Here is a 10,900-nt window from a genome sequence, read left to right as displayed (position 1 = left end):
GTTAAGTGAATTTTGCCCCATTTTACGACCTTTCTTGCCACACTTGTTAAGTGAATCACTGCAATATTTAAGTAACACGGTTGTTAAGTGAATTTGGCTTCTCCATTGACTTTGCTTATCAGAAAGTCTCAAAAGGCGATGACATGATCCTGAGACACTGCAACCGTCATAAATATGAGTCAGTTGCCAAGTGTCCGAATTTTGATCGCCGTGACCATGGGGATGCTGCAATGGTCGTAAGTGTGAAAAATGGTCGTAAGTTATTTTTCCCTAGTGCTGTTGTAATTTCACTAAATAAACCAGGAGTGTCAAACTCAATTTCATTGAGGGCCACATCAGCATCAAGGGTGCCTATGGGGGCCTGGGCAGAAGTGGGACAGATGTGAGGGTCTCTGGCAGAAGGAGGGTCTCTGGGCCAGGGCCAAGGCAGTGGGGGCCGCTCCCTCACTGTTTCCAGGATGGCTTTGCGGGCCGCATGAAACCACTTCGCGGGCCGGATCCGGCCCCCCGGGCCTTGTGTTTGACATGTCTGAAATAAACTGTTGTAAGTCGAGGACTGCCTGTATTAACGTTCAGGTGGGAACTACCCATCGCTGAGCAAATGCAACGACTGTGCAAGTCGGAATCCGTCGCGAGCTTGTGGAATTAGCATCCTCTCCCCCTCCCCGCAACACCGTGGCCTCTTGCAGCCCCGTCAAGTGGGTGCGGAAGGAGGGGCCGCCGCCTCCGACGCGCCAGCTCCAGCGCATGTGCCGCTTCCCGCCCCCTCTCCGCTCCTCCCCTGATCGCCCGCCCGCCCGCCCGCCCGCCCGGTGCCGGAGAGCCGAGCAGCCCAGCCCAGGAGAAGCGACCGCGATGAAGGACCGGACGCAGGAGCTGCGCACGGTGAGTAATTCGGACCGAACGGCTGAGGCTGGAGGGTCTCCCCGCTGGCGGGAGGGGGAGAAGGCGATGGCGAGGCGGCCAAGACGGCGAGTCGTGCGCGCCAACAGGAGGTTCTCCGCCTTCCTTGGTCTCCGACAGCTGCTTTTCTTCGCAATCCGGAGGGACGCCCCATCCAAGGGAAAAGCGAGCGAGACAGCGCTGGGAGGAGAACGGGCGGGGGAGGCGGCAGTGGCTACCTTCTCGTTTTTCCGAAGCGGGCTGCGCCTGTATCTATCTGGGAGGGGGGGGGCGAGAGAGGGGTGCTCTTCTTTCCCTTGTTGGCGGGAGGGGCAGAGATATGGGGTCAAAGGGGGGGTGGGTGGGCTTCCTTCCACTTCAGTATCTTTCCAGCGAGCGCCCCTGTCTGTGTGCTCGGGAGGCGGGGGTGGGAAAGTCTTTCCCAGACGGTGGGGTGAGTTGCAAAGAGGAGGATGGATACATCACGAACGGATGGATGGATGGATGGATGGATGGATGGATGGATGGATGGATGGAGCAAACGAAGACCTGGAACTGAAAGTGTGGGTTTCTGATGTATAAATTAGTGGTGGAAATGTGATCCATGGCCTGGATTCACCTAGCCTTAACAACTGCAAAATAGCCTACCATACTGCGTTAACCTAGCCAGTGTAGCTGATTTAGGGGCTATGTGTAACGAGAAGCCTGAAAAATTAGGCGGAAACAAGGTTCACTTAACGATGGATGGCTGTCTGTCGTATGAACACAGTTATAGAGACAGAGAGAAGTGGGATGAAGCAAGGGAGAGGATCCACTACACTTTGGTTTTACAAGAAGACCTTGACTTACAATCATTCGTTTAGTAACTGTTTCAAAGTTATAACAGTGTTGCTGTTGTAACAGCACTGAAAAAAGTGATTTACTGTCTTGTACTTACGACTCCCATGGTCATGTAATCAAAATGTGTGTGCTTGAAGACTGGCATATATTTACAATGGTTGCAGCATCCTGGGATCACGGAATCACCATTTGTGATTTTCCCAGGTGGCTTCCAGCAAGCAAAGTCAATGGGGGAAGCCAGATTCATTTAACAGCTTTGTGATTCAGTTAACAACTGCAGATGCAGCAGACCATGATGGATAGCACCACTGGGTGCTATCAAAACTGGACAAAAGGCATGTGTTCTCTCCCAGAAAACCTGTTTTATTATCTTAATTTTGTTCAGACCCTATTCTCTTGAAAATCCTGTGTGACTTAATAGAGGATTGGAAGACATGGACATACATGCAATATTACTATTGTACATTCATACAGATAACTAGGAGTAGATTGTTAATTTCACTGTTGGTTAGACCAACCAAGCATGGCTTAAATCATGAAATTACTTTGTTAACAGGCAGCCTAGGAGATTGATTTATTCATAAATCTATTGGGTTGATTTATAAAAATTATGTAAATTTTGGAATGAAGTGGGGATACATATTGGAATGTTATTTTTGATTGGATAATGATAAAGATAAATTGTTACGTAATTGCTACAATTCTGCTTGCTACCTGAGTGAGTTGGTGCCTCTTGATGTTTGGTTATGTAACAAAGCCTACTTGCACATAGAAGGTGCCTCTATCTAAGTGAGTAAACATAATTATGGAATGAAATGTGGAATATTCAATCTGGAAAAAAAGAAATGAAGGCAGACATGATAATTGGGTTCAGGATCAAGAAGGGAAGTAACGAAGGAATGTCAAGAACTGTTTTTCATGGCTACAGAAACTAGCATCAGAAGTAACAGTTGTGAGGTGCATCTACCTAGATTTTGTTTAAATATAAGGAAAATCTTTCTGGTAAGATTTATACAATAGTAAAACAGTCTAACTATAGAGCATGGGTGTCAAACTTGATCGCGTCATGTGATGCATCGTGACATATCGTGACTTTTTTGCCTTTGCGGAGCCAGGGTGGGCATGGCCTACATAAGATGCATCCAGCCCACGGGCCACCAGTTTGACACTCCTGCTATAGAGGTTGAACTGTCAGGAGTATAACATATACTGTAGCATATGTCCACAACTCTTTAAACATAGAACATAAAATAATAGGGTTGAAAGGGACCTTAGAGGTCTTCTAATTAACGCCTTGCTCAAACATGAGACTTTACACCATTCCAGACAAATGGCTGTACAGTCTCTTCTTGAAAACCTCCAGTGATGGAGCACCCACAACTTCAGGATGTAAGCCATCCCACTGATTAACCGTTCTCACTGTCAGGAAATTTCTCCATAGTTCTACGTTGGATCTGTCTTTAATGATCATCCAAAGCAGCTGCATCATTTCCTAGGATCCTGTAATAGCTACATGTTGCGACGTATCGTGACTTTTTTTCCATTGCCGGCAATGAGTTGGGCGCAGTTTCACCATGATGCATCTGGCCCGTGGGCTGGCAGTTTGACACCCCTGCTTTAGAGGGCAGCCACATAATATAGAGCAGGGGTCTTCAAACTTGGCCCTTTTATGACTTGTGGACTTCAACTCCCAGAATTTCTCAGACAGGCACGCTGTCTGAGGAATTCTGGGAGTTGAAGTCCACAAGTCATAAAAGGGCCAAGTTTGAAGACCCCTGATGTAGGGGGAAAATGTGGCTCCTTTAAAGAGTTACAGACTGATTTCATTTCAGATACTGAAGCACATATTTGGAATTAAATCTAGAGTGCTTCTGGGTCAGGAATATGTGCTCTAGCTCTGGAGAGATGCCATATAAAATCCAAGAAGCTGTTAGAAGAAATCTTCCTTCAAATAATGGAAATTTTCCCAGATTAGTACAAAACCGCTATAAATTTGGCAAAAGCAATATAAACAGTCAAGATACAAGATAATATACTGACAGCTATATACAAAAGGTAATTAAGACAATTTAAAAAACCCATTTAATTACATTTGAAAAAAGAATCTGACTAACCTGAGGAAAGTGGAAATTGCAGAAAAGATTAAGGAATCATTCATTTCTGGTTTTGCTGCTGAGGATGTACAAGAGATCCCTGTATGGCAGTTCAACAGAGGCAACAACAGATGAGATTATATATAAAATGGCAAATTAAAAATAATTCTCTGCTTCAGAATGCAAATATGAAACTGCTGACTTGAAACATATGCAACATAGGAAAAAATTGTTATGTTTTGACTGGAAAATAAACAGATAAGCACCAGTTTGTAGTGGTTAAGGCCTCAAGCTACAAACAGGAAGACCATAAATTCTAATCCTGCCTTGGAGAACAATGTGAATTGGGTGATGGTGGGGCAGTCGCTCTCTCTCAGTACTAGGAGGGGGGCAATGGGAAACCACTTCCAAAAAGTCTTGCCAGAAAACTACACAGAATTGTGTGTCATAAAATCAAGGACAACTTTTTGGTCAAGATTTTTCTGGACATCCTGGCAACTGTTCTGTGAATTAACCCCTTCAGCAGCCATTTTGTAAATGTGCCCACCAATTTAATGAGGTTGGAGAACTGTACCTCAAGTGATGCCTTCGACTTAGCTTGATTATTAAGAGGCTTCTAAAGTTTTTATGCAAGGCAGAAAAGAGGAGGCTCTGATTTTACAAATAGAAATGGTCCTCTTATGAGGTTGGAGCAAGTAGTTTTCCATGTAGTTTGCAGTATTATAGAAATATTTTGCTATTGCCTTCTTCCAGGATGAGTGTCCAATAGCTCCCTCCAGATATTGATCAAAACTGATCTTGTCTGTCTTTTCTGTAAACAAAGTCTAAGCACAGTTGGCTGGGTCTGCATGATATGCTGCTGAAATCTGTGGTCCTCCAGATCGCACTGAAATATAATCAAGTTGGTGGAGCAAATAATGAAGAATCCTGAATTCATCAACATTTGGAGAGCCATGGATTGCTTTCTCCCTTGCTAAGCCACAAACTACTTTATAACCCCTGGCTACATGTCCCTACAAAACATGAATTAGCACAACATATGACTGCAGCTTGTAGTTGTAAATAATGTAGCATTATTCGTCAGATTTTATTCTGCGACCAAGTTGCTTGTTTTCAATAAGAAACCCTGACTTTTGAAAGGAAGCAGCTCAATATGGTCTGGCTTCCCTTCCCCCCATCCCATCTGCTACACAAGCCAATAAAACCAAGCATCTGTTTATTTCTTAAATTTATATGCTGCCTGCCTCACAGTTCACATGTGTGCATTGAATATCTAGAGCCCTTTTGATATTTTCCCACAAGTTCTGTGGCCTGGGCAACTTTACTTTTGTCTGGTAAACATAGGCATTATCATGTGAATGTCTAATATAGAGATTCTCAGTCACCAGATCATAGTTGTCTCAGTGCTTTTTCAAAGGCAACTGGGCTGTTTTTTCTTTGAGGAAGATGATGATGTTTATCATTGAGGAAGCTTCCACTGATGAAGCTTCTTGGATGAGAAGCAAAACATTTTTTTTCTCAAAGAAAAAACAGTCCAGCTGTCTTTTGAAAAAGCACCTTTGAGACATTATCATGTCTCAAACCCAGCCTCAGATCCGGGCAGCAGCAGCCTGGAAAAGGCCTCTGACACCCCAGTCCAGCCTCTGGAGGCATGCAGAAGCATCTCCCGGCTTTGGTTCCATTCTCTGTTGCAGAGAACAGAGGCCTAAAGTACCATGAGATCACGCAAGATCAGTAGCATGAGATCTCACCCCACTGATCTCACATGGTCTTGCGTTACTTTAGGCCTCTGTTCCCTGTGAACTCACCAAAGGCCTGGAGCAGCCAAGAAAGCGAAGGATCTCGATTTTCGCAGGGTGAGTATTGAAGGCTTGGTGCCTAGGGAGAGAGACCTGGGCGGGCGTGGGGAGGCAGGAAATAATCAGGGTGAATATTGCAGGGCCTCTGCGGTCGCTCTTAAGGGCGAACGACTGCCGTGGTGCTGCAATATTTGTAATTCGGGACTTGCTCGTAAGCACTAGGGGGCGCTTATCATGTAACTTCGAACGAGCATTCATGCTCGTTACTTGGGATTACCTATATTTGGCATCTGCAAGGGGGCCCTAATGAAGATCCTTGCTGAAAGTGTAGATTTGCTATAACCATTTTTATGGCAGGTGTGGTGCCATTTTGTACATTAATTTTTAGAGTTGTATCCCACCATTCCCCTAAGGGAGGTTACATGGGTGGGGAGTCCACTTCCATTTATTTCCCAATAACAACCCTGTGAAATAGTTTGGACGGAGAGAGAGAACAGCTGATTTTCCCCAATAAACTAAACACGGTTACTGATTCAATCCATTTGTTGGGTTAGCGTAGCATCTTGAATAAAAACTAAATCATAGGCACACAATTGAAACATTTATAAAACTAATTCAGTGATTGTCCCCAATCACTGTAGTGAAATGGGAATTCAGGTCTCCTATTACAGTATAAGCCCAGTACTTTAACCACTAGGTTATGCTGCACTGGGAGAAAAAAATCCCTGCTTTTAATATGGATGTGATGCCTGCTTGTGAGATATTAAACAGTCCTGCTTTTTCTACACTTTAAATTATAAATTATTCAGGGCTGAAGGAAGACAACTTTCATTTGCCTCTCTCTGTGAGGGAAGATTAAAGTATTAGTGAATTTCAGTTTATGAAAAGAAGTTGACTGGGGAGGAATATGGTTGGGAAGTTCACAAATTTATGAAGAGAAAAAAATAAAAGCTTCTTTCCTTTATGTCTTTAATGGGAGGGTCCCCAGTTCAATGTACTGATGGTAGCTTTCCATGAAAGGCCCAGAGCTTAGAGACAGCAGATTTAATTTACATATAGATGACCCCAAATTTAATCCATGTCACCTACGATTAAAAGCTAGGAACTAATCATCAGAATAGCCTGCCAGTTGGAGGAAACATACAGTGTGATAAATTTGATTTAATCATGATTTGTTGAACAAATCATAATCTGGGTTATTTAGTATGGCCAGTCACTCTGCAAACTATGCGTTAAAAATGTTAAAAACATAACAGCAAAGCATCAAGCACAAAGGCTAGAAAGAGATTGTGAGTTTCAGTCCCTCCTTAGCCATGTAAGCCAACTGGGTGATGTCTGCCTCATACTGTAGGTCCACATTCTCCTATCTGGATTGTAAAACATCCATCTTGAGAAAGATATAAAGGCCAGTACTCAACTATTATAGATAGAATGCCGCTCTGATTTGGGGAGAAGATGGCTACATACGACAAAAAAGATCTATTTTTTAAATACACCCCCCCCTCCATAAGACAAAATATCTTCAATAAAGAGAGTAGGCAGATCTTTGTCATTAGTAGCTGCAGAGGAATTAGGAAGCTTCCATATCACTTTGTGACTAATCGATGCTATGGATTAAAAGAACAGGGAGGTCCTTCCTATCATGACCTTTCTGAAACTTATGGTTGTCCATTTTTGGAAGCAGGATGCTAAATAAAATGGATATTGAAGGTTTGAAAGGAAAAAAATAAGGGAAAAAATTGCAGCTGGAAGGAAGTACCTCTGCTTAAACTGAAGTTTAAGAGAGAGGCCTCTCATGGCAGCCTCATTAACAAGCAAACCCTTTCATTGCCTAGTAGGGAAATGGGAAAGCTGGCATCTATTTAAAACTCATGGAAGACTACCTGTTGTCACTTTATCCTCAAAGGAGGAGGACTCTTACTCTTAATTAATATTCCTCTTTTAAGAAATTAAATCTCTCAGTCTCCCAGTGTGTTGAGAGGACTGTAACTTTACAAATAAACTTTTAACAGGCTGGGATTCTCTCCCCTCATTTCCAGCCCCCCCCCCTTATATTAAGTAGCTATTCCTCAAACGTACTTGTTCGATACTTCCTAATTTGGGCCTACTGATTACCGGTATTTATTATTTCAAATTGGTGCATTCTTGTAGAAATGGCTACTTAAGAGCTGGAAATCATTATTTAGGCACTGAGTTGGCATTTATCCTTTTTTCTGTAACTGGATTCATTTGGCTTTTCATCTTTTTTTTAATTACATTTATATCCCGCCCTTCTCCGAAGACTCAGGGCGGCTTACAAGCTTAGCAGTAGCCTTCATTCTATGTATATGCCTGCTTGTTAGGGCTTTCACACATACCCCAAGCGGCATTATTACAAAGTCAGCTTAATTGCCCCCAACAATCTGGGTCCTCATTTTACCTACCTCGGAAGGATGGAAGGCTGAGTCAACCTTGAGCCTGGTGGGATGCGAACCTGCACTAATTGCAGGCAGCTGGTGTTACTTAAGGAGGCATTAGCCCACTGCTCCACCAAGGCTCTTTTGATCTGATCCAGAATGTATTCCTGCCTGGAATCAGGAGGTTGGCTTGATGGCAGTGACTCGAAGCAAGTCCCTATTGTTTTGGCATGGAAAAGTGGACTGAAAAAACAAATACACTTTTTGCCTTCAGGGAAGTATGCTAGAGCTTGGGCCTGACTTGGTCATTGTGAAACAGAAGGTAGCCAATTGGATTAGATGTGGCTTTGCTATCTTGCTAATATTGTCTTACTCAAACTGGTGATGTTTCCAAATGCAGAAATGTCATGAATCATGATGAAGAGAACTGTGCAGGATTGAGTGAGACAGTGGTGCGTATATCCATGTTAATGCAAGTTTGTTAGCCTGTCAGACAAACATATTCCCATCTTAAGAGTTCCTTTTCTTACACCATGGTTTGTTTTCTGTAAACTACAGCACTGTTGACTGATCTTAGCTGGTGGCAGGTTAAGCAGAGTCAGACTTGGCTAATAATGTAATGGCATATCATCAAGAATTTCCACTTTGATAGCCTTCATTTGGAAGTTTGACAGAACATCCCAGAAGATGCAATGGCAAAACCACTTCCATATTGTTGCCAAGAAAACTATATGGTTATATCTATGAATTCATCAAGAATTGAACTTAGTGTGGAGATTTTTGCTTGACCTAAAATGCAGACTTCATAACCACAATATTTGCTTTAAATTGAAGGCTTTTTTATTTCTTTCCCTGATATTGTTGTTGATATTGGTTCTTTGGTATGCCCTAGCATGGTGAACAGTTCTAGATTATTCAAAAGCATTTTAGTGATTTACGATTATGAGTTTGATTTTTTTCAGCCTGTTTGAACCAGTATAATTTGTTTAAACATTTATTCTGTATATTTTCCTGCCATCAAAGATTAAGATCCCAAATCAATCTTCTGTTTCTGTAGACTTGGCTTTTCTTAGGTGTGTGGACCAATTCTCAGATTTTTCTCCAATGTGAGTTCCAAAGTGAAGTCTGTACAATTGAGGGGCTGAGGATAGATGCCTAAATATAGTTCAAGATATAATCAATAAACTTAATTTCCTCAATTTCAAAATGACCTTAATTCATTGCAATATGCAAAAGACAAAAATGGAACCTTTTTAGCTGTATATCACCATGACTAAGCAGTAAAAATTCTCAGCTCTGGAGAAGGAAGGCCTATTCATCCTTTATATCAGAGGGGAAATCAGGAATCCAGTAGTTAGTGTAAACAGAAAGCTACGTATTGGCTTTTTCGACTGACGCTGTCATCTGGTCCCTAGCCAGCCTTTTCTGCTGCTATTCTGCTGCTGTGTCCCTAAAGAGCTGTAAATGCATGCACGTGAAGTAGCAATAAAAATAGTTGGTGTGCATTATTGCTAGCATAAGATGATTTCAGGTCTTCCACTTTTTCATCAAAATTCATGCTCAGCTTGAAAGAAGGGCTTTGTATTACTTTTAAAATAAATGCTACAGGTTGCCATGCCTTCTCCCCTCTGTGCCCTCCTTGGCTGGCTTTTTCTACAGTGACAGGCAGCTTCCCATTTTCACTTAACTGAGAAGACTTACTTTTGAAGGTGTTTGGGGGACAAAGGTAGAGCTAACATTTTCAGTGGTTGAATGGATTTGTGCTATGCCAAGCTAGTCTTGCGATGAGTCCATTTTCTGTTGCCCTTGATGATTTTGCCCAAGGCAGCTATAATCTAACAATAATATGATGGGACCAAGAACTGATCTCATTGTAAGTCCCGTCTGGAACTCTTGCCTTAAAGCAGACATGTCAAACACAAGGCCCCGGGGCCGGATCCGGCCCGCAAAGTGGTTTCATGTGGCCCACGAAGCCATCCTGGAAACAGTGAGGGAACGGCCCCCACTGCCTTGGCCCTGGCCCAGAGACCCTCCTCCTGCCAGGGACCCTCAGATCTGTCCCACTCCTGCCCAGGCCCCCATAGGCACCCTTGATGCGAACGATGTAGAGCTGGCCACGCCCACCCAGTAGGCCATACGCACTCTAGCCACGCCCACCCAGTAGGCCACGCCCACCCTGGCCATACCCACCCGGCCCCCTGAGGGCAACCGCAATGCTGATGCGGCCCTCAATGAAATTGAGTTTGACACCCCTGCCTTAAAGCCTCTACTCCTTTTCTGCAGTAGTACTGGGATTGGCAGGTCAGGCCAATATCCAGTGTCACTTATGTATTGACTTTAGTGATATTAAGCTTAGGTAATTCAGTTGATAGCAGACTAACCAAACGAAAAAAAAACTTCCCATAATGTATAAAACACATCTGAGGAACCTACTGCATTATCAGGCTCTATGTACTTTGAAAATGAGATAGAAAAAATGTTCCAGATTTGCATGAACTAATCATTTAGGTAACCCTTTTTTGCATGCTTTCCTGCAAGCCTGAAAATAGTGGGGCTACCTTAAGAGTCACATTTGACTCTTCAAACTCCACACTTTTTAAGAGTAGCCAAAGCTACCTGTAGTTGTTAAGCACAAGGGTAGAATGAAATCTTATCAAGCGGATGGTGAGAAGGGAAAAGATAAGAGTTTATTTTCAGTGAACTCAGGTTTCTTAGACTAGATGGATTAGCATCCCAATCCCAAAAATGCTTTTTTTGAAAAGCAACCGGACTTAGTTTTTCCTTGAAGATGTTTCTCTTTTCTGTTGTGATTCAGGGTCAGCCTGTGGGTTCGGCAGTTGGGTCAGACGACTCAGAGGAGGCGGAGGGGGGTGTTGAAGAGCTTGCTGAG

The 10,900-nt window shown here is 43.2% G+C and overlaps 1 protein-coding gene across 1 annotated transcript in view; it reads left to right on the top strand.

Moving 5' to 3' along the window:
* Positions 1 to 855: 855 nt before the first annotated feature.
* STX1A (syntaxin 1A) overlaps positions 856 to 10,900 on the top strand; it is a gene marked incomplete at its 5' end in the record, with an annotated part of 60,037 nt that continues 49,992 nt past the window's right edge. The window contains one exon of the mRNA XM_081312776.1: positions 856 to 885. Coding sequence (XP_081168902.1) covers positions 856 to 885 — 30 coding nt within the window. The remainder of the gene's footprint in view (positions 886 to 10,900) is intronic.

The sequence above is a fragment of the Vipera berus genome, assembly GCF_964194415.1.
Source record: "Vipera berus genome assembly, chromosome: 1".
NCBI classification, from domain to species: Eukaryota; Metazoa; Chordata; class Lepidosauria; order Squamata; family Viperidae; genus Vipera; species Vipera berus.
This window is presented reverse-complemented; position numbering and strand designations above follow the sequence as displayed.